Here is a 25,717-nt window from a genome sequence, read left to right as displayed (position 1 = left end):
TTTTCTAGTTTACGAGATCTAAACGGGACGGACGGACAGACGGACAGACATTTCGCACAAAACTAATAGCGTCTTTTCCCCTTTCGGGGGCCGCTAATAAATGGATAGCAGCACAAGGGACCAAGTTTTTAAGAGAGAAAGTAATGAATTAAATGCTACGAAAATAGGGGACTGCGCCGACCAAGATTCGAACCAGTGACCCTGGAAACGACAACACCGCCTAGAGATAACGCACTAAGCGAACTTAACTTCTAAAAAAACATTCTTCTGGTCCAGAGTCATTTCGCCCGTCATTTTTTATGTCATTTCGCAGGAAATACTTTGGATATCTTAAAACATAAATATGCAAACAGTAAGTAAAAATTATAATAAGCTAACATGAATAATTTCAAAATATATCATTTATTTACATTCCAAAATTGTACTTTGAAAACGTGCAAAGATATTTGTGAGATTTAAACACAAAAACAAACATTCACAAAGATAAATTGTAGGAAATGTCACGTAGAAATTCCATCACTGCTTGTACGGAGTCACCACATTTCAAAATCCTATTTTTGCAAAGCTAGGCATTTTTTCAACATTGGTGAAAATGGGGAATGATATAAAATTTAAAGTACTCTCGTTCTATGCAAATATGGTATACTTTCAGATCTAGTAATATTGAAAAAGACATCGACAAAAATGCTTCCCAGAACATAAAATTACTAATAATCCGGTACTTTTATATACATCAGTTATAATTCCGCGCTATTTTGTCCGCGTTGAGTATTTTCTATATTGGTTTGGTTACTTGAGTGTTACCTCCGTTAGGACTTATCTGCACAAGACACAGCCTGTAGGCGCCTAACACCGCCGATTAGGTGCGTAATATGGAGAATACTCTAGTCATTAACAAGTTGAAGAATACAAGGTGTGTGTGTGTGTGTGTGAAAGGCTAGTGTATAGAAAGTTTATATAACTATGAACCAAAAGGCATTATAGTCATCACATTAATTACTTTAATGTTTTTACCTGACCTAGCAGTCAGTACTATCACAGAAAGTAGTAACAGAAAACACACATAATCCATTGCTGTCTTTAAGAACTTTTTTTTAAACCGTTTCTTGCATGTACATTAGTCTATAATTTGAATGAATGACAGTGTTTATGATAAACCAATTGATTCTGTATACAAACTTCCATAGCCACTTAGAACACATCCAGTCAGATAAAACAATGTCATAGAACACAACATAGCACGTAAGTTCAAGATAATGTAACCTTCCGCCACTGTGATTAGTGGTTATGTGCCCTCTGTGTCAAGCTTATCTCAATGAGCTGTTAGATATATTTAAAAAAAAAAGATAATAAAAAACAGAATAGGATAACATTAAATTTCCACACTAAACAAGATTAAAACACAATATTACATCAAAGCAATTGTCAGTGAAGGCGTAGAAAAAGCCTTTAATAACAAACGAAAGAAAAATTTACACCAGTATTATTTAGTACTAGTAATTGATAATGTATATCCAGGTCAGTCTAGGACAGTGGTCGCAAACTGTCAGTCGGGAGCCGAATACGGCTCTTTGATTTTTTGGCTTTTTCACGAAATGTTTAGAGCAGGCACGGACTATTATTTTGTTAGCTTTGCCTTGGAAGAGAAGAGTAAACATTTTGAAACTCTAGCTTACGCGAGGCACGTTTTTCAAAACAACAATAGCATGGATAGCACTCACAAACTTGATCTCATGGAATAACTTAGCGGTAAAATACTTTTCTGAGGGCATCAAGGAGAATCACAAAGCTGCAGAGGTAGATAGATAGATAGATAGATAGATAGATAGGTAGATAGATAGATAGATAGATAGATAGATAGATAGGTAGATAGGTAGATAGGTAGATAGATAGATAGATAGATAGATAGATAGTTAGATAGATAGGTAGATAGGTAGATAGATAGATAGATAGATAGATAGATAGATAGATAGATAGATAGATAGATAGATAGATAGGTAGATAGGTAGATAGATAGATAGATAGATAGATAGATAGATAGATAGATAGATAGGTAGATAGATAGATAGATAGATAGTTAGATAGATAGGTAGATAGGTAGATAGATAGATAGATAGATAGATAGATAGATAGATAGATAGATAGATAGATAGATAGATAGATAGGTAGATAGATAGATAGATAGATAGATAGATAGATAGATAGGTAGATAGATAGATAGGTACAAAACTTCGAGTTGTTTTTTTTTTTTTCATAAATAAAGTGTTAAAGTTATTCCGTTGGTCGGGCGACGCAATGGCGGCGTAGGTGCATACGATTCGTCCTATTCTTCAATGCGATGCTATTTCCACTTCATGCCCTATAGAGTAACTATTGAGATTATTGTCAGTTAAAGGACAAACGCATGGAGTAGACACTATAATTGTCGTAGTTAGTACTTCAAAAAACATCGTTTAACTAGAAGAAAACATTGTCGCAATTTCAAGTTTTCAATAGACGGTGAGAAAAATATGTAAACTAATTAACAATCTAAGATTACATAAAAAGTGTTTTCATGGTAGATGTTAATATGAATGGAACTTTTGTCAGTAAGACTTTAGAAACAGTAAAACGAATTTAGCTATTTAAAAAAAAATCAAAACAAAAAAAACAAAACACGGAATACCAAGAAATACCTTTTTGACCTAATTACAAATTAAGGAAAGCCGAGTTCAATATTCGAATGGATTTGTGTCGATGTAGAGTTATTGGAGACAGAATAAATGTGGATATTAAGATTACAGCACGATTGGTCTGCTTTGAAATATTTGGAGACAAAATAAATGCGAATTAGATTACAGCACAATTGGTCTGCTTTGAAATATTTGGAGACAAAATAAATGCCAATTAGATTACAGCACGATTGGTCTGCTTTGAAATATTTGGAGACAAAATAAATGCGAATTAGATTACAGCACGATTGGTCTGCTTTGAAATATTTGGAGACAAAATAAATGCGAATTAGATTACAGCACGATTGGTCTGCTTTGAAATATTTGGAGACAAAATAAATGCGAATTAGATTACAGCACAATTGGTCTGCTTTGAAATATTTGGAGACAAAATAAATGCGAATTAGATTACAGCACAATTGGTCTGCTTTGAAATATTTGGAGACAAAATAAATGCGAATTAGATTACAGCACAATTGGTCTGCTTTGAAATATTTGGAGACAAAATAAATGCGAATTAGATTACAGCACGATTGATCTGCTTTGAAATATCGGGAGAGAAAAGAATGAGATGATTATTTTTATTATCAATTAGTTAATTACCAAACGCCTATACAGGGATGACGAATACACAAAAAGGATCAGGCAATTTTAGCACATTGTCGCAGTGGACACTTTCCGATAGAAACTTACTTCGCTAGGATCCGAGAGAACCATGATTCTAGTTGTCGCACTGTCACATGGAAGACGAGACAACAAGGTGCTCAAAGACTTATTTTATGATATTCTATGATATTCTATGATATTCTATGATAAGGCTAGTCGGCTTGATACAGAACTGGTGCATGTACGGAGACAGACAAACCCTACAGAACACTGCCAGATACCTGGACCATACTGTAAGGGATTAGCTTCAGCACAGAGCCTTAGTGCAATGAGGCTTACAAATGTTAATACCGGGAAGCCAAGGACGTCAATGGATTAAATGATTTATTGAGCGCTCTTAATATAATTTTTGATTTTAAAAAATCCGTTTCATAGAACCTATTTCTTTAATTGTTCATTTTAGTTTCTTAATTCAAGTTAACACGTGACCTATCTTAAAACACTTATGACGAATATAGAACTGTCCACAAATGAGATTGCACCATGGTGCTCCGAGCATAATATAAACATGAAAGTAGCGCTATATAAAAGCTATAATGTATATATATGGGCTTATATTTGACAAAAAGACAACTTAGAAGTCAACATTGCGTAGAGCGTAAGTTAAGATATAGAAAAAAATTAATTACTGAAGAATTGTAGAATGTCTCTTCTTGTTTCAAAAACATTTATTTCTGTGACCCTTCAAGTATATTTGTTTGGTCGTGTAGCCAATGAGATTGATAAATACAGTATTGTTAAAATATCCATCTTATCACGCATCAAGGTTGGGTACTTGTAGGCCTAGTGAACCAATTGGTTAGCCTTTTGTTTTTACTACATGAAGTAAGTATATGTGTAATCTTAGTACACTGGCGCCATCTGGTGATAAAAGTAAACGGTAACCCTAATATGACCTCTAACTCTCATTGAAACCAGTCTAAACATCAATTTAGCCAGGATTGTTTTCAGTTGGTCTCAAATAAATAACAAAGCGTCTGCGTTTTTTTTTTTTTTTGAATTACCAAACAAAATAATTTATTAGTAAATAGTTTATAAAATAATTGGTTACTTTTTAAAAATTGATTCTTGTATGAGTCTTGGGCCTTGGGTTAATGATCTTATTTAATGAAATTTTATTTTTTATTTCCAACATCGCTGAAAAATAATGCGATGTCACAAAGAATCCACACTGACGTCACACAGTCTTGGAACTGGATATATATATATATATATATATATATAGTCTTTGAGAACTACCAGTTGTTTTATTTTTGATGACTTGTTGTTGTTGTTGTTGTTTTTTAGTGTAAGTCATGAAATTGAAAACGAATGTTTTGTAAGTCATAATAACTGTGATATATGAGCTAATGAGGAACCATCAAACTAAGGCTCTACTCTTACCTTTGACTGGCTAACAATTGCTTCACCTTTAGCACCTTCACCTCTACCTTAGTCTGTTGGGCCGTTGGGGCACTACACAAGATCACAGATACACTCAGTCTAAAAAAAGTATACAACAATATATGTTTTCGTTTTTAGCGGCCCCAAAAAGGTGGAATAGACGCTATTAGTTCTGTGTGGTCTGTCCGTCCGCCCGTCCGCCTGTCCGTCCATTTAGATCAGTGGTTCCCAAATTTTTTTGCCTCGTAGACCCCTTGCCATGTTTTCTGATTTTCGGTAGACCCCCTGCTTAACTTAAATTGCATTTTTGCACATTCACAAACTAATTTTTTAAACTAATTTCTAACTGCATTGAGTCAAAGAGTGAAAAGTAATGTAAAGCTACATCATCAGTTAGTGTCACGAGTCGAGTCTGTGACCTATTTCGACCAGTTTCTAGAAGCTCGAGTTCAAACCAGTGCAAGTGTCCAGCGTAAACAAGTTAATTTTAGGTATCCAATCAAAGAAAGGGGTTAAGGAAAAAAATAGTATACGTCAGCTTCTAGAAGGTCAAAGTTATTAAAATAATTAGGGGAGAAGTTTCCATGATTCTGGAATGTACGATTAAGAAAGGTATAAATTGAGGGAAAGTCAGTTAGACGGGGTCCTCGCTTAGTCCTCGATGAGTAATAAGTTTTGTGATATTAGCGGGTCCATTAAGTAAAGTTTTAGTAGTTGAAGTTGAAGTTATACTAAGTGAAGTTTTATGTATTTTTAAGTTTTATTTATGAAGTGTCAAGTTGTTATTGAATTAAGAAGTTAATTTGATGTGAAAGTTGAAGAAGTTATTAAAGAAGTTTGAAGAAAATACAGAGAGATGTTTCTTTCTTCATTTCAATGAATTGTCAAGTTTGATAATATAATCCCCGGCAAGTGTGATCATCACAGTTAGAGAGATCTATCTTTTGTACAGATATAATTCAAATTTAAACCTATTAAAATAACAAATTAATATGTATTGCTGGAATCACCATACACATTGGAAATGTTTTTTTTTTTGTATGTTCATCATCCGTTTCTAAGGATATTGTTTCATATAGGAATTCGTTGTTCTATGCAGTAGTCCTTCAAACATTAAATATTTATTATTAATTTGCCTTATGTATTATTGTAAAAGTTTTCACAAAGATTTCTCTTGTATTTCTTGATCTTTCACGTTTGGCTCAAATATTGAGCCTGCGGAGTTGATTTCACTAACAGGAGAAAGGGCAAAGGTGAGTTACTGGTGCCTAAACTAGTAAGCTTCGGGCAGGAGGTACTCATTAGCCTTGGCTTGCAGCCTACCTAGCCGAAGGAAAATAGAATTCAAACCTCTGCTGCTTTGCAGCTATACACCCAAACATGGGAAAGGTTTCATGGGTCAGCCCTGGGGAAAAATATGGAGCTGAAGACCATTAGGCAGTTTGCAGCTTTAATGCTCATCCCACCGATGTGCCCTTGAACTGTAGTGTTACTAAAAGAAATTCGTTTCATAATATCAGATGAAGGTTTGTGTAAAACTGTTTTTAAAACTACTTCAAGGGCTGGTAAAATCAATGTTTTATCTACAGTGTTTTCCGTATTGGACTATAGGTAAAGAGATCTTGTAAAATGCTCACAAACCACCATATTTTCTAAATGATGTTGAAGAAAGATTTTGTGAATCTATTCTGAACTTTTTTCTCACTTTTCTCTTTTTATCAGGGTGGCATCGTTTCAAATAATGAAATAATAATTGGTTTCATATGGTCATAAAAAGGCTCTGATTATAGACAACCGCTTATTTAACAAGAAAATAAATAATCAACGCTTTAAAATCTAAATTTCTTTTTGTTAAACATTACTTATATGTAGACAAAATTAACTATTTAAATAAGTATTGAAATTAAATACAACTATTTTACTTTTGAAAATATACATTAGTATTAAGGTACAAATCATTTATAAGTGTTTGAAATAGTTACATTAATAGGGTGTGAACATTAAAGTCATAGACCCCCATTGACATCTCATAGACTCCAATTTACTTTTTCACTTTCGTAGACCCCTTGGAAGTCTTCGTAGACCCCTGGGGGTCTATATAGACCACTTTGGGAATCACTGATTTAGATCTATCTATAAAAAATATTGAAAATCCGACGCCATGATTTTTTTTAGACTATTCGAAGTTCTGATGCAACGGCTACTTTTTTTCTTTTCTGAAAGTGAAAATTTTAATTTTTAAAATCAACTATGCAAGCTGTTTTCTCATAAAAATACACTTTTTTTTACAACTATTCACTATTATAAGTAACAAAACAGGAGGCTATTTGTAAGAGAGGAGATCATTTAGAACATGTTTAAAACATTTATGCAACCGGTTTTAGATATTTGTAAAAAAAAATATTTTTTTTTGACAATTGTATTACTAAGTTATATAGGTTCTGTCATACTATTACTACATTGACAAAAATAATGTTTCCTTTTTTTCAAGAGAAAAATTCTATTCAGTATGCATATAATTGGAACATAATTTAAAACAACAATTAATAAGTAGTTTTATTGTATTATCACGTGAAACGCAGTGCTATGCCATAGCATGGAACACTGAAGTAAAGGAAATAGTTTGTTTATTTTTTTAACGGAATTTTTTTTTCTTGAGGCTTTGAATATGAAAATTACCCTTTACAAAACAAATAGATCAATTAGATAATCATTATAAGACATTAGTTAGGCCAGGTTCACATTTAACTTCACCTTCACTTTCACCTATCCCTTGGTCTGCTGGACCGTTGGGGTACCAAACAAGATCTGTCAACCTACTTTCACCATTCTTCTCTGGCATTTGCCTTTGATAGAATTTCATTCTGATGTTCTTTCTGAAAATATTGAAACCTGCCTTTTTTACCAGCCTGAGTGGACCACTTCGGGGGTCCGATTTTGTGTTAGTGTTTCCACACAAACCGTCTTTGTAAGCTTGATTTATGTAGTAAAATACCATAAAATGCTCATGCAAATAAATTTTAAAAAAGATATTTGACATTGACCTCGCTTTAGTTTTAAGCATTTACAAAGATTACTTTTTTAACGCGCAATCCTAAGATGTCCTCCAGGTAAATCTGACGTTATTATAAATTTGACTAAATAGAACTCAGATTTTTTATTTAGATATTAGTTAATTCAAAATTTGAAAACAATTTATAAATTATAAATTTTAAACATTTAATTATTTTTAAGATAAAACGTGTTTAGAGTGTCTAGATTTAGTCTAGAGTAGAAACTGATTACACTGACACAGTTTAGGAGTTATCATAGACCAGGAAGTAACTGTTTCTTATCGTCATGTCGTGTCCATGTTATCTTAATGCTGGCTAGCTCATTGTCTGGATGTGTCACATGTTCCCTATTGAAGCGGAAGTTGTCTGCCTGGGTTGTGTATGTGCCAGTGTGCATTGCTAAGACGAGTAGAATAGATCGATGTGATTGGTATTAATCTAGGGCCGAACTAGTTAGGTTTTAATTGGAAATGGCAACACGTTTAAGTTTGAGATTTAGAGATACAGAGATTTGATAGGATATAAATAGATGTATGAGGCATTAACATCTACAACATAAAGAGTTGTTTTGAAAAGAAAAATGTTGTCTGAACTATGTGGTATTGTAGTGACCTAGCAGCTATGTGAAGCCGCTTCTGAAGTATTGAATTTTTTTTGGATTCGATCACACAAGTATACTATTAAACAGTCTGCAAGTCTGTTCTGGAGGCGCGGTAGCTGAGTGGTAAAGCGCTCGGCTTCCGAACCGAGAGTTACGGGTTCGAATCCTGACGAAGCCTGAAAATTTTAATTAAGGGATTTTTGGGCGCATCTGAGTCCACCCAGCTCTAAATTGGTATCCGAAATTAGTTTGGGAAGAGTAAAGGCGATTGGTTGTTGTGCTGGCCACATGACACCCTCGTTAACCGTGGCCAACAGAAACAGATGATCTTTACATCATCATCTGTCCCATAGATCACAAGTTCTGAATGGGATACTTTACTTACTTACTGTCCAGAAATAACAGCACGCACACAGGCGCATGAGTGAAGGAGTTAGGGGAAGAGAAACTTCACAAGGCAAGGGCTGCTGACTTTGTGAGATAAAAATACCATTAGAAATGTTGCATTACATTTTTATGATGATTTTGTGTCTCTAGATGTAAAATTTCAGACAAAGGATGCTGAATTTGTTTCTAAAAATAAAACTATGAAAAAAAAAAAAAAAAAAGAAATCAAAAGAGGAAAAAAAATAAATAAATAATTTTCAAAAAAATTAATTAAGAATTATGGTTTACTTTAGGACATTGTCGCGTTAACTAAAATCATGTTGAGAAACCTTTTTCTGTGATTTACGTGAAATGATTTTAAAATATGACACAAGCAACCTAAAACTACCTATTTAACTGTGGGTGAATGTCGCTAGTATTAATGTTCCCAGTATGTTGTACCAAAGATGTTAACTAGGCCATGCAATTATCGAACGCGTAAGTAACACTTAAAAGTACTCAAAGATTATACCTTTAAACAAAATGTCATATCACACCAAGTTATCACACAATTGATAATTTTATTGTCAAAAAAAAAAAAAAGACTTTTATCATCGGTGTAGTGCTAAAAAAAAGATAAAAATTAAAGGGGTAACTCCACTAAATAACTGGTAGGCTACAGCGTGTTCATGTGTCGTTTGATTCTTAATGAGCTGTATCGTTGCCTTAAATACAGCATGATTCTCAAACTAATTTCGGTGGGTCTAACTACAGATGTTTTTACTCCCCTCCAAGCTTCTGCTCACAGTATTTAATTCAAGAAAGAGTTAGTTCCCTTGAAAGCTTGGTTCTATTGATAGTGACGATTAAAAAAAAACAGTACATTGGGTAGGTCACCTTAATAGAATGTCAGAGAACAGAGAAGCGAAAATTGTATACAGGCAAAAATCAAATGGCAGGCGACCCATTGGCAGACCCCCAATGCGATGGAATGGTGATGAGGCAGATTTATAGCAGCTAGGGGTTAGGGCATGGATACGAAAGGCTTAGGAGAGATCTGAATGGGAGGCAGGCCAAAGCCCTCAATGGGCTGTAGCGCCACGTTTTCATGGGAAGGATGGATGAATGGTTTTATTGAAGGCTTGGCTCCATTGAAGGCTTGGTTTATTGAAGGCTTGGCTCCATTGAAGGCTTGGTTCCATTGAAGGCTTGGCTCCGTTGAAGGCTTGGTTTATTAAATTAGTTTGGGAAGAGTAAAGGCGATTGGTTGTTGTGCTGGCCACATGACACCCTCGTTAACCGTGGCCAACAGAAACAGATGACCTTTACATCATCATCTGTCCCATAGATCACAAGTTCTGAATGGGATACTTTACTTACTAACTGTCCAGAAATAACAGCACGCACACAGGCGCATGAGTGAAGGAGTTAGGGGAAGAGAAACTTCACAAGGCAAGGGCTGCTGACTTTGTGAGATAAAAATACCATTAGAAATGTTGCATTACATTTGAAGGCTTGGTTCCATTGAAGGCTTGGTTCCATTGAAAGCTTGGTTCCATTGAAGGCTTGGTTCTATTAAAAGCTTGGTTCCATTGAAAGCTTGGTTCCATTGAAAGCTTGGTTCCATTGAAAGCTTGTTTCCATTAAAGGCTTGGTTCCATTGAAAGCTTGGTTCCATTGAAGGCTTGGTTCCATTGAAGCCTTAGATCCGTTGAAGGATTTGCTCCATTGTTTTTATTGAATTTTTTGTATTGAAGACCTGGCTCCATTAGATGCTTGATTACAGTGAAGGCTTGGTTCCAAACTTTTTTTTCGGCATCACTGACCTATAATAAAGAATTGCTTTTATATAATAAGTACTTTAATATAATAATTGTTTTTATATGGTAAATGCTTTAAAAACAAATTGCTTCCATATAGCACATCTTTTATGCTTATAACATTCTCACTGTGCTACGGTTCAATCTCTTGTTTGGACCTCTATTCGAGTGGATGTTTGAACTCTATTCAATATCACCCTTGAACAAAACGTGGCCAAGCAGTTTATTCGCCTCGATACACGTCCCAACTTTATTACGAGTCAAAGAGTATCAGGTATGCTATAACTGTGAGCGACGACTAAACTACTGAAGTTGAAAGTCTCTAGTCCGTGGGACCGTTCTCGTCCTCGGGGTTAATGTACGTTTTGTGACAAGCAGCACCGAAACAAAAAATATAATAGAGTTTCGGTATCACACAAATCAGTTGTTGCTTCCGAAAAGTCCACCCACGGTAAACATGACAGGTTTCAAAATTTTGAGAATGTACATCAGAGGTTGTGAGGTAAAAACTATCCACAACCGCAATGTTACCTTCCACCATGCACAACGGAAAGTTACCTTGCACCATGCACAACGGACGCGTGTGTGGTGAAAGAGTCCATAATTTGGTTTCATTGTTGGCCGACGGATGTAGTTTTTGTTAGACTTTGCTAAAATCAATGGAGTTCATTAGACCAGTAATTAGACCTGCGTACCATTATAATTTCCGACACTCGTGTCGCGTGCCACATTACCGAAAAGTTACACAAACGAAATGAAATCGTTCTGAGACATAATTTCATGAGAAACTAGTAGCTCTAGCACTTGCATTAATTAGTGGGATATTTTAAGTTCACCTTTTCTTTTATATTGCGGCTTCATGGTTTCATTTCTCTACTTAAAACGTGAGCAACATTGTAGCTAGCTTGACCTCCGCCATATTGGTTTCATAATGACGTCTGTGACGAGATGTTTATTTTGTTAATACTTGGGCTTGTTTGTCTAGAGGAAATTTTATTAGTTTATCCCGCTCACATATAAGATTTTGTACAGGCACGCCGCAACTAACAGTAAGAACAGACCAATATTATACGTTCATAAGTAAAATAATTTAATAAATGAAAAGTTTACAAAAGATAAATGATCAAATAAAATTATAATTAAGAAATGAAATGAAGGTGCTAATATCTAACATAATTGTTCATCATGGATTGCTAATTATTGAGTGATTGGAAGAGAAGAGTGTTCCTATGTCTGGCTACTTATTTTCTTAGCTGCTAGCCCGTAGGTCGTCTTCTGGCGGTCGAAAGACTGGCACTCAGAAGAATGAGTCATCCGGATCTGTCTTAGGACGTCGGCTCGGGATATTTTCTATGCTGTAGGTAAGCTGGCTCTAGGGCGAGGCCTCTGCCTGTTTAGCAGTAGAGGGTTGGTGCTGCAGACTAAGTTGTAGTGGGACGATCTCTCAGCTGTGATCTCTAGCTCGTAGAGAGCCGTGCTAACTCAACACCAGTTTATCTTCTGCTGAGAAGGTTGCTCTAATCTGGGCAGTGGACAGTTTTGGCCGGGTACTGGGCAGATGATACTGGGCAGTATAGGGCACTGTGGGCACTGGGCAATATGTTAAGGCCAAGGACAGTAGGCAATGCCTTCTTGCTAACAGGTATATAATTGGGGGGGGGGGGGTATCTGGTGTGGTCTGCTCCGGTTACAGCTTTGGTGGAAATCTGGTAGTTATAGCAGTCGGGTGTAGCAATCGTGTGTAGCAACCAGGGGTAGCAACCGGGTAGCAACCAGGGGTAGCAATCGGGGTAGCAACCAGGCTGGGGATAAGACAGACAATTAGGAACCTCCTAAAGACATTGAGTAGGGATTCCCATATGCCTTGCAATCAATCAGATGTAGGCATTGGTATCAATCCCAATAAGGCATTTAAGACAATTAAGTAAGTATAAAATCTCAAAGCATGCATATAACTCAATAACAAAAAGATACAAGTAAGATAACCACAATAAATGCGTCATCATACAATGTAGGATGATACTAGTCATGATTCATCCATTAAATTTGATTATGACGATAAGCAATCAGTTATAGTAAAATGGGGAATGAGCATATTATATAGTAAAGGATAAGATGAAAGTAAAATACTAGGGATCGAGATACCATATAAGGGTTTGCTCTAATTAATCAAAATACATTCATCCAAGGAACTATAAGTTCACAAGCGTGTGAGAAATAATAATATGTATGTGGGATATATAACAGAGATGTGAAATAGTTAATTTCACATGGGCTCTGTAAGTTTAGAGCACTGTGATCTAAGTTCTAATCAGTACTTAGATTCACGAAAGGTTATTGTTTACATCAATCACTAAGATACAGGAATGGATGAAACATAACAAATCAAATATAATAACTATGGCTTCAAAGGTAGACAACCATAGCGGCATTAATAATACTATATGAAGATATAGCATTGACATAGAATAGCACAATGTACATACATAATAAAGTCATAATGTAATGACGGGGAACGTGGTTGTGTACTAATGTGTACTCACACATTCCTATAAGATAAAATAAGTATAGTAAAATGTTTACACTTACCCGTTTGTCCCTAACGAAACATCACTAATAAATTTCCTAACGGAGTAGACTGAATGAATCCTAGCGGGCCTAACTCAGAATGCTTAGGTCTCTCTCTATATATAGTTGGGGCATTTTGTTTAACGGGTGGGGAAGATACCTAGCTGATTTTCTCACATGTATCGATGTACCGGAGATGTCAGGCGTCAGGTCAGATTTATGGTCAGTATTCGTTGCCCACCGTGAGAGTAAAGTCTTAAGCGAGTGCAACGCTATTCTTAGGGCGATGAGTATCCTGCGGGAGGGGGGGGGGGAGAATAGGTGTGAAAAGTTATTAGGCCGCTGCGTGCAGCGAGTATTGTGTACTGGTCATCTGCACAGCGGTCAATAATTAAAAGTTAGCCCTAGAGAAGCTAGTTAATGTTTTACGTCGAGATTCGTCCCGTGAGAAACAGTGCGAGGGGAGATAAATCCTAAAAGAAATTAAGTATGGGTGGACATGAAAATAATTGATTAAGTTAAAATTTAAAGTTTCTCACGGTTTGCTGGGAAAAAAAAACTCAAATGAACTTTTGCATGCAAGTTTCGTATCGTCACAACGTCTATATATTACGTTTCTTTTAAATGACATATATGTTGGCTTATTATCATGTTCCATGAAAAAGTAAAGATCCGCTCACTTTTCCTGGTAGATTTTACATCAAAGTGATAAAGGTCATGGTGCCTATTGATCAGAGAAAAAATGAGGGCTCTAACATAGGTAAAGATATATTGTTAACCTTTTTTTTGTGTGTGGGGTTGGGGGGAATATTCTACATTTGTGCCGACGTTTTATCGGGCCGGATGGAACTTTGTTGCGACTGGATCTGGTCCGCTGGCCGTATTTTGAGCATCACTGCATTAAAATGGTTCAGTATGAGCCCTAAAGAATGTGATTGAATAATTATCTAGTATAATAAATATTTCGTAGAACATTATATTTTACAATAACAAAGCTGTTTATCACTGAATTATAAATAAAATATCCCCCTACCTTTATCAATATAGCCTACCTTTTTAAAACTATTTACTATAAATAGTTTTTAAAAATAGATTTAGGGATTAAGAACAGCGGGAGAGCAGGACATAATCTGATAAAATAATTTCTAGGCCAGAGTCCAGAAAAAAAAAATATGATTAAAAAATAAGGGAAGTAATGACTTGTAAACGTCAAAGCGAAGCAAGAAATGGAATTTCGTTTAGCCCCCCTGAGTTGTATATTTTATTTTTCAATTGCTTTTAACAAATCTTTACTTTTAATGAAAAACTGCCACGTCCTTGTTCTACTTTTTTATAAACATTCTCCTCCTCTCCCTCCTTCCTATTTATCTTATAATGTGAGTATTAGGAGGTGAAACTTAGCGTGTAAATATTTATATCTACTGAATGTTTATGAAATATAATGAGTGGTACTTTACAGCTTCCTTCAGAGTTAAAGGTAGAAGATAATCTACTTCCTAGTCCAAACCTCCCGCAAGATGACGGGGGGGGGGGGGGGCAGAGGGCAGGGTACGAAACCCCTGACAATCGAGACTACTGAACGGCAGTCCAGTGAAGTCCAGTCAGCACGACCTTATCTACCTTCATCATAATGCATGCACATAAACATTACATTAACAAAATATGTACACACATTGTCATGGACTCAGTGCCTATGTCGTCCCTAGCATTAAGCATAAAATTCAGCCCATCAAATACATCATTTCATATAAAATGGCACATATATTACATGACACATATATAACATGACACGTATATAACATGACACATATATAACATGACACATATATAACATGACACATATATAACATGACACATATATTACATGACACATATAAAACATGACACATATATAACATGACAAGTATATATCATGACACATTTATAACATGACCCATATATAACATGACACATATATAACATGACACGTATATAACATTATACATATATAACATGACACATATATTACATGACAAATATATAACATGACAAGTATATACCATTACAAGTATATAACATGACAAGTATATAATATGACACATATATAACATGAAAAGCACATAACATGACACATATATAACATGACAAGTATATAAAATGACACGTATATAACATAACACATATATAACATGACACATATATAACATGACACATATATAACATGACAAGTATATAACATGACAAGTATATACCATGACACGTATATAACATAACAAGTATATAACATGACACATATATAACATGACACGTATATAACATGACACGTATATAACATGACAAGTATATACCATGATAAGTATATAACATAACAAGTATATAACATGACACATATATAACATGACAAGTATATAACATGACACATATATAACATGACACGTATATAACATGACACGTATATAACATAACAAGTATATAACACGACACATATATAACATGACAAGTATATAAAATGACACATATATAACATGACACGTATATAACATGACACGTATATAACATGACAAGTATATACCATGACAAGTATATAACATAACAAGTATATAACATGACACATATATAACATAACAAGTATATAACATGACACATATATAACATGACAAGTATATAACATGACACATATATAAGATGACACGTATAAATTTTTATCTGTTTTTTTTTTGTTTTTTTTTGGAATAGGCTTGGTGATGCCATACAGACACTTAAGCCTTCAAGCTTTGGTTTACGTTTCGTGTTGTATGTCCATGTCTAGGCCATAACATTAGGACGGAGAATAGCGTAAAGTCTTTTATTGAAGGAAAGGAATGGCTGATCACTTCGTCTAGTAGGCTTCTTTTATCATTTTTAACATACTTTAAAAATTTTTATACAATCTTTAACAATGCGGGGAAAAAGGGGGGTGGGATTTTCCCTTCTTTGAGCCGACTTTTCGGTGGGCCGGATGAAACCACGTCGCGGGCTACGTCTGGCCCGCAGGCCGTTTTTTGTCCATTACTGTGTTAATCTATTTGATTCATGTTTTGTTAGGAAGTTGAGTAAGAAACTTTCAACATGCTTCTAGAACACAAAGTGGGAGAGATAAGGTGTTCAAAATGTGTACAAGACAGACAGACATAGTCATCTGATATAAGCTGATTAAATTATTTGTAGCTTTTTAGCTGAAGAATTTCTACCCCCTCCCCTTCACGTTGATCTTGTATATTGGTCTCAAGCCTCTCTCTACCTACCCCTACTTTACTACTTAAGTGTGACTGATCACATGCCATAATGACAGCACTCAAGGTCGTATTTGTGTTGCTGGTGGTAAAAGCAACAGGTAAAAACAAAATAAAAGGTGACACCTATGAAAACAATCTAGTTTGGCATTATCGTAAATAGAAACTAAAAATGGTCAAACTAAAATAAAAAAATAAACAAATACAATTAGTCTGAGAAACAATAGATCAAAGTGAAAACACAATTTGCATTATTTCAACAGCAAATCTAAATAAATAGTTTTTAAAATTGAGTCAAAAGTAGAATTCAACAGTAAAAGCAATCCTGAGTTGAAGGCTTAAAACATTGTCGTACAGTGGCGTAGCTAGGGTGGGGAGGTGGAGGAGAATTAAAATTAAAAACTCCCCTGGGCCCCACTTAAGGGGCCTCAAAATTATTTTTTTTTACATTAAATATTAAATATTACGCAAAATGCTGGGGTCGCCAAAGAGGCCAAGCCTTCCGGACCCCCTAATGATGTCAACTTCCTAGATACGCCCCTGTTGTCTTATTGTTTCATTATACACGTTTGTTATGTTCAAACAGAAATGAAGAATACTAGAGCTTAGTCTAAATCTCCTGCATGATGACAGGGGCGTAGCTGATGTTTGAACTCATGACCCTCGCCCTTCGACCGCACGACCAGGAGGACAAGATAGTAGCCTAAATAAGTAACAAATGTAAATAGTTTTTGTTTTCTTATCGTACTTACAACATTCCATCACTTTCAGTGTCAAGTTCCTCTGTCTTGTACATGTAGACCAGGTATCAACATGTTGACACTCTACTTACAGTTTCAAGTTACAGCTAAAGAAAAAAACTGCAAATAACTAGAATAAGAGTCAAGGGGAGTTCACTCCCTGACTTTTCACATACATCATATTCTTTTTTTTTTTTATTATTTGATTCAGTAATTAGATTGCATTCGGTCTATGAAACATGAGACATTTTACCGGTCTAATTTCATTTGATTTCAGGCTGTCTCTATTTTATATCAACGCTTAAATAAATGCCATAAATGTTATTAATTAATGAAATAGTTTCAATATTTTTAGCGGCCCCTAAAAGGGGAAAAGACGCTATAAGTTTTGTGTGGGATGTCTGTCCGTCCCTCTGTCCGTACCGTTTAGATTTCGTAAACTAGAAAAGATATTGAAAATTCGACATCATGATATTATTTTTTCTTTGAAAGTGAAAAATTTAATTTTTTAAAATCAACTATGTAAGCAGTTTTTTTCATGAAAACATACCAATTTTACAACAATTCACTATTAATACAAACAAACACGAGAGGTTACTATTTACCATCTATGGATAACATTCATTCAAACGGTTTTAGATTTTTTGTGAAAATGAAATTGTTTTTACAATTGTATTGCTAAGTTAAGTAAGTTCTGTCATACTAACTATACATTTACAAAAAAAAGTTTACTTTTATTTTTAAACAGAAAAAATCTATTTAGTATGCATATAATTAAACATAATTTAAAACAACAATTAATAAGTATATTATTATAATTATTGTCGGTGAGGATATGGTGAATGCCATCATAATACATACAATACTTAGATCAATAACCTTTCCCTTGGTCTGCTGGACCTTCTTTCTCATTTGCCTTTGATAGAATTCTAATCTGATATTCTTTCTGAAAATATTGAAACCTGCCCTTTTACCTGCCTGCGTGGACCACTTCGGGGGCCGATTTTGAGTTTGTGTTTCCACACAAACATTTTTTTATAGTCTTGTTTTAATCCTAAATTAACGTTTCCTCTTTTGGTTCTTACTATTATCTTTGAAATTATCTCTCTTTCTCACTCACTCTCTTTCTGTTTCTTTTCCTCTCTCTCTCTGTCTGTTTCAGTCTCTCTCTCTTTTTCTTTTTCTCATTGTCTGTCCCCCTCTCCTCCTATTTCTTCTAAGCTCCATATTTAGTCCCCCCCACCTCTCTCTCTCTCTCTCATTCCCGTCCTCCAGTCTATCATGCTACTTCAATCTCTCCCCCCCCCCCACTTCCACGTAGCGATCAAGGAAAAAAAAGGCACAGTGCGAGACTTGTGAATAATAAACTTCTTTTATTTTCTGCTGCAGTAAACATGAAGTATAACGTCATAACTCCACCCTTAGCTAGTAGCATTTCTGATAGCCGTCTCAAACAAGCTCGACATGGCGCTCAAGAAAACAACTAAGCATACTTCTTCTTAGAAATCACATTATTAATATTGTTTTTATATTGACAACATTTACTATAATACTTGAGTTCTACTCAAATATGAATTGATAATTTTTTTTAAAACGACAAAAAACAAAAAAAAAGGTTACAAAAGACAGGTGTCAGGTACCCATTAGAGCTGAGTGGACTCAAATCCCAGTCTTCACCAGGATTCGAACCCGGGACCCCCAGTTCGGAAGCCAAGCGCTTTACCGCTCAGCTACCGCGCCTCCCCTGTCCTAACTGATGTCTTACAATTGATCTATTTGTCTTGAAAAGACTCAATCTCTTATTCGAATCCTTATATACTGTGTGGTACTCCGGAAGATAAGTCAGGAAAATGAAGTTTACAAGATTACTATTCGTTTTAAATTAGGTTTAACTTATAATGCATACTAATTAGCTTTTTCTCTTTAAAAAAGTGCTTGCATAACTGATTTTTTAAAATTAGATTTTTCACTTTCAGAAAAAAAAAAGTAGCTGTTGCATCAGAACTTTGAATGGTCTAAAATATTGTGATGTCTGATTTTCAATATCTTTTCTAGTTTACGAGATCTAAACGGGACGGACGGACAGACCGACAGATGGACAGACGGACAGACATTTCGCACAAAACTAATAGCGTCTTTTCCCCTTTCGGGGGCCGCTAATAACACTTTCGCATCACTCTGCTAAGCGCATTACGTTGCTATATGGCCTTCTCCCGGCTTGAAAACCCTGGTGTTTTCTTCCAGGGCAAAATGAAATGCCAGATTCTCAGTACACCCCTGACATTGATGACTGACATAAAGTACTAGAATTCAAGTAACACACTGTTAAAGTACAGGCGATCAATAATCTAACATAAATAAGTACACCAAACTATCCACATGGAATAATGACTATAGACGTATGACCGTGATGACTAAAGAGGACCTAGCTACGCTCCTTAAATATGACAATACTGGATTCTTCTGGATTCTTTACGTCATTGATATTCAATTCTACAAGATTCCCAAAATTCCACCTTTTCCCTGCATTTAGTTTATGTTTGTCTAGAAGGATCAGGCTTTTTTTTTTCCACGCACGCGCAATGTGACCTAATAATTCTGACAGTTCACGTACCACTGGTCAGCTATTATCATGTGCTGTCAAGCGTGACATGCACACATACACACACATGCTACAATCTGTGATCTAACCAATAGAGATAGTTCGATTTGGTCTCGAAAGAATCAATTTATGAAGCTCAGAATCCAGGAATACACTTGGCTAAGAATCTCGCTGGCACTTCCCCTGAACTCCTTGCTTGTTTAGAGAGGCGCGGCAGCGCCACCGTCACAAGTAAAATTTCAGAAAAAGCAGAAACACTGCCAAACTCCATCTTTATAAACTCTTAAGATATTAACTTATTTTTTACTTGTACAGAAGCAACGTATATGTATAATGATTAGAATCAAGCTTTAAAGTGCTCTCCATTTGTCCTTCGCTGACGATGATCATTAATTTATCGATCTGTTTATCTTGCATGTCTATCTTTCAGTTTGTTTTCTCTGCACTTAATGCACCTAATGGACGAGTCGACAGTGATTTCTTTCATTAGTAACACGTAGGAAAATAGAGAAGCCGCGACATAGTGCATGCACTTACGCAGAAAAAAAAGGGAATTATCTCATCTACTAACATATGCAAACATATGTGTATACATACTTAACGTTGTACATTATAGAATCATTCTCTTTTTTATGTATCAAAGTCTGTTTTAAAATATTGAATAGAGTGTTACCAGTGGAAGACCTCTGTACATTGGTCGTAATCTTATATATTATTGCAGTAAAGTGTACATACAATATTTGAATTGTGCCAATAAACAAAAAAAAAAGATGAATACATTTTTTGGTTCTTAAATGTATATGTATTTATATGTAAGTGTGTAAAAGTGCATACGTATTTTTTTTTCATTCCTTACTTTAGTTGGAGCAGCAACGTTTCCTGCTCTTAGAAATAATGCTTATAAATACAATCGACTCTCAACTCTTTGTCAGTCAACTCTCTGTCATTCAACTCTTAGTCAGCTCTCAGTCAGTCAACTCTCAGTCAACTCTCAGTCTGCTCTCAGTCAGTCAACTCTTAATTAACTTTCAGTCAGTCAACTCTCAGTCAACTCTGAGTCTGCTCTCAGTCAGCTCTCAGTCTGCTCTCAGTCAGTCAACTCTTAATTAACTTTCAGTCAGTCAACTCTCAGTCAACTCTCAGTCTGCTCTCAGTCTGCTCTCAGTCAGTCAACTCTTAATTAACTTTCAGTCAGTCAACTCTCAGTCAACTCTCAGTCAGTCAACTCTTAATTACGTTTCAGTCAGTCAACTCTTAACTACCTTTTAGTCAGTCAACTCTTAATTACCTTTCAGTCAGTCAACTCTTGATTACCTTTCAGTCAGTCAACTCTTAATTACCTTTCAGTCAGTCAACTCTTAATTACTTTTCAGTCAGTCAACTCTTAATTACCTTTCAGTGAGTCAACTCTCAGTCAAATGAACGAGTTGCAGAGACAGAAACAAGTCTCGATAATTAGTTTATTATCTATATATATAATAAGTAATTAAAAATTTGGTTTTGTACTTGAACAAGGGAAAGAAATCATACTAGACAGATGTGGCGGTTTAAATTGAATTAGTCTCCTTGCTTACACTTATTGCGCCCTAAGTGATCTTTTTTTTTTTAATTCATTCATTCACTAATTTGCACCCTTCTTCCCTTCCCTTTCCCAACTGGTCCAGACAAGAGAAGGGATCATAGCAGCATTGAGAAAGGTAAAAGCTAAACAAAAACAATTGGTAAAAATATTTCTAATCGCACAGATTTATTATGTCGTATCGATAGCCCATGCAATTATATGACTGATCAAAACTGATACAATTACAGTTACTATAAGCTTAGTTTTTTGTTTAAATATTTTTTAAAATGTTTTTCTTATTAATGTTACAGGCGAAGGAAAAATATACACACAGACACTAGCCCACAACTAGCCCACAACTAGCCCACAACTAGCACTCATTAACTTATCCGACCTGATTAGGCCCCATTACTTGCGATCTTTTTTCAGGTCGATAAGTAACTCAGTCATGTTAACCCTGGGACTTAGATCGGGATCTAAATGTTTCTTTTCCACTTTGCTAAATGTCATCATATTATTGATTATAGTGTTGCAAGTTAGAAAAGCTTACGTCCATTCAATCTTGTTATTTACACGTACGCATATACTAATACAACACACACATGCACACACACACACACACATAAGAGAAACTATGTTGATATTGTTTAAAACACATTTTCAGTGTCGACAGCTACGTACCGTGTATTACGCAAAAAAACAACAATAACAACAACAACATGATAACAATCCATTTACCAGTCAGCATCTAATATCCAGAAACTATCATTTAACAAAAAAGTTTACGTCTGAGAAAAATTATTTTCACTTTAAATTTGTTTAAAAACTAATTGTACGGCTCAGTGTTTGGCTTCATGTGTTTTCCTAATAGGAGACTAAACTATCTGACACAATGATATCTTTTATTAATAAATATACAATATAATCAATAAAATGATGAACATAAATAGGTAGATAGATAGATAGATAGATAGATAGATAGATAGATAGATAGATAGATAGATAGATAGATAGATAGATAGATAGATAGATAGATAGATAGATAGATAGATATAGAGAGAGAGAGAAACAGAGAATGAGAGAGAGAGAATTAAATCGATAAAGATATAAAAAGAGAGAGAATCAAATAGAGAGAGAGAAACAGAGAATGAGAGAGAGAGAATTAAATCGATAAAGAGATAAAAAGAGAGAGAATCAAATAGAGAGAGAGAGAGAGAGAAACAGAGAATGAGAGAGAGAGAATTAAATCGATAAAGAGATAAAAAGAGAGAGAATCAAATAGAGAGAGAGAGAGAGAGAAACAGAGAATGAGAGAGAGAGAATTAAATCGATAAAGTGATAAAAAGAGAGAGAATCAAATAGAGAGAGAGAGAGAGATCGACAAAGAGGCATAAATAGAATCGATTTCAATTAAATAGGTCGATATAGAGATTGATAGATCTGTAGATGAAGGCTTACGTTGGAGCTGAGTTTGTCACAACCACACTTGTACTTACCTCATTGTTACATTACTTAGTTACGTGCAGTTGGTATTTTATTGTGGTCTACAATCAGTTGACATATATTTCTTTTAGTCTTCAAGACATACTTGTAACTAGGTCAAGGCTGTTTTGGCTATGGCTGCAGGGCAGAGGGTTATTTGGGGCGGGGGAGGAGGAGAAAGGGGGTTAGTTCTTTCAAGTTTATCTCATACCATTATGTCGTGCTGATTCTGTTGGAGTACCTGGTCATAGTGCCGACTAGGTAGGGCTTGTAGCACTTAGCATATCACAAGGGGGGATCTTCCTTTGAGCTATGCAAACACATGGAATGTAATAATGACCTCTGCCGATCAAAGCGGAAATAGAAAAACAAACTAGCACACATTATTTGATAGAACATTTTTACGTACGAAAGTTTTGATTTCATGGAATTTCATAGTTGGGATTTCTTTTTCATTACAAACTAAAACAAATATTTCTTTCCTAAAATACAAGATAATTTATCTGTTCATTCCATGATGTCATCAATACTAGGATTCTGATGACGGTAATGATGACAATTTGTCATAGATGTTGACGCTATCAACATCAAAGCTCTGTGCAAGCAGGTCGACCTTCAGTACTAGACAAGGACTGGGTGGAGATCACTTTAACATGATGTGTCTAGAAACCTAACTCACCAGTGACTCACCACGTATGTTGGTCGTAAAGGGAAAATAAAGTAGATTTCACCTTCAGCTACTCCAAGCCATAGATGTCTTACAGACAGCTTTTAGCGAGAGCTACATTGCATCTCAACTGAAGAGACGTTAGTCTGTACCTTGTTCCTATTACGTAGTATAAGCCCTGATGCTGCCTGGTTGTTACGTTGTAGTAGGTCTAGATATAAATCTAGCGACACAAGATTCAAGCGTGGTGGTGGATACGTCGAACAGAATATACTGACAACAATTCCAACATAGAGAACTGAATGTTGTAGTATCGAAAACTTGAATTAAAAAATATATTACGGTTAATAACACCAACAATGTGGCATACAAAAAAGATGCAGCAATAAGTAATCAATCATATCACCATTAAGGAAAACTGAAAAGATTAAAATAAACTTTAAAAAACAACAACAGAGTAACTAAAACCACAAAAGCAACAACTGAGTTTACATTAACATAAAGAACTGACTAGATTACATCAATATAAGGAAAACTGAGTAGATTACATAAACATTAGGAACAACTCATTAGACTACATTGACTAGATTACATGAACATAAGGAACAACTGACTAGATTACATTAACATAAGGAACAACTGACTAGATTACATTAACATAAGGAACAACTGACTAGATTACATTAACATAAGGAACAACTGACTAGATTACATTATTTTTGTTTATATAAAGTTGTAATCCTAGTTGATAGCTCTAAGAATATATAAAGATTATCCATTACAATGTACTTTAACTTACTTTTAAATTTTTCTTCAGTAACTACTTGTTCGTTTGTACAACTTATAGGTAAGTCTGATAACTCTTATTCCATCAATTTTTCTCCTCTATTAGTTAAATTAATTTTATACAACTATTCAGTTTTAACATATTTATATTCTTGGAAGAAACTGCCGAATAAATAGCTCTCCCAAGTACATCATGGTGTTTGCTAAAGTGACCAGAAGAGAATAACATACTTAGTTCTGGTGGGACAACTCTTGACTCTTCATATTTTATTTTTGTCTGATCTATGTCACTTTGTCTGTAGTTATTCTTCTTGAAATTGTTTCCTGGGGTTTCATTATAAACGTTTAGACACGTGAACATTAGATCACTGGTACTTTGTTATTTTGACTGTCTTTGTACTACTTGAGCAAAACAAAATACAATTACGAACATTGTTGAATTATAGTCAGTCGACTTAACTTTACAACCATATTGTCCACACTTTTGACACTCACAAGTCTCGATTTTTTTTTAGTATGGACGGACAAAGGGTTGTGGTAGTTGATAGTATGTTCTTCATAGCTTCATGCTAAATATAGTAAAACCTGTCTTTTACCTACCTGAATGGAAAGTGGTCCGATTCTGAGTTTGTTATTTCACACAAACTATCTTTGTAACCATGTTGATGCTACTATTGCTATATTAGACTCGGAATATGTGCGAGTTGAGCCATTAGTTTATAAATCTAGTTTCCACTTGAAAGTGATGTTTGGAAGCCAATGATGACTTTGTGCTCATAAAAACATGTAGACTCAAATTGAAAGAACTCCACATTTATAACTACGTCTACAGACTTTATGTCTCATGAAAGTGTAGAGAGACGCCGAGCGTATTCTTATCAAAGCTGTGCTTTTATTATTTTATTTGTAAACCATTGTTGCTGTTACGTCTTCATATTGGATGAGACTCTTTAGACATGAAAAACGACAAATCACAGTTTATAAATACTTTACTCTTTATTAATACTGAAAACACTTTCTTGTTCATATTCCTCCATTTTGGTTCTTCTCTCCTTTCAACACGCATTCGCACCATTTCACATTTACACTAAGATGCGCACGCGCACGTAACACCCCCCCCTGTTTAACAAGTTCGATGTACATCGAACGTCCAAAATACTAATCACCACATATCTTATCAGCCTATCCCAAGTTAAAAATAATCTAAATTCTCTGTAACATAGTGAACCATAATGTCATACAAAACAAAATCATATTAATACCAATACAATTCTAACATTAGCTTTAACATATAACATTTATATTCACCAATTGTGATAGTAACCATCACAATACTAATTGTTATTATGAACAATTGACATATATATATCTATACATATCTCTATGTAATCATGCAGATTTCGTTAATACCACTCCCCGCCTATAATTCAATTCAAATCTATATCTGCTCACTAATCATT

At 34.9% G+C, this 25,717-nt stretch overlaps 1 protein-coding gene across 5 annotated transcripts in view; it reads right to left on the bottom strand.

Moving 5' to 3' along the window:
• The window catches only part of LOC106063092 (mucin-like protein), a 100,596-nt gene extending 99,325 nt beyond the window's left edge, over positions 1–1,271 (bottom strand). For 2 of the 5 annotated variants that reach the window (XM_056003632.1, XM_056003631.1), the window contains exon 1: positions 1,015–1,267. In XM_056003632.1, coding sequence (XP_055859607.1) covers positions 1,015–1,072 — 58 coding nt within the window. In that variant the 5' untranslated portion in view covers positions 1,073–1,267. Of the gene's footprint in view, positions 1–1,014 lie in introns of all 5 variants that reach the window. The other 3 variants (XM_056003633.1, XM_056003630.1, XM_056003629.1) reach the window with 3 other exon arrangements.
• Between the last annotated feature and the right edge of the window lie 24,446 nt (positions 1,272–25,717).

This window comes from Biomphalaria glabrata, chromosome 11 (genome assembly GCF_947242115.1).
Source record: "Biomphalaria glabrata chromosome 11, xgBioGlab47.1, whole genome shotgun sequence".
Taxonomy (NCBI): domain Eukaryota; kingdom Metazoa; phylum Mollusca; class Gastropoda; family Planorbidae; genus Biomphalaria; species Biomphalaria glabrata.
Note: the sequence above shows the minus strand (reverse complement) of the source record. Positions and strands in the feature narration are given on the sequence as shown.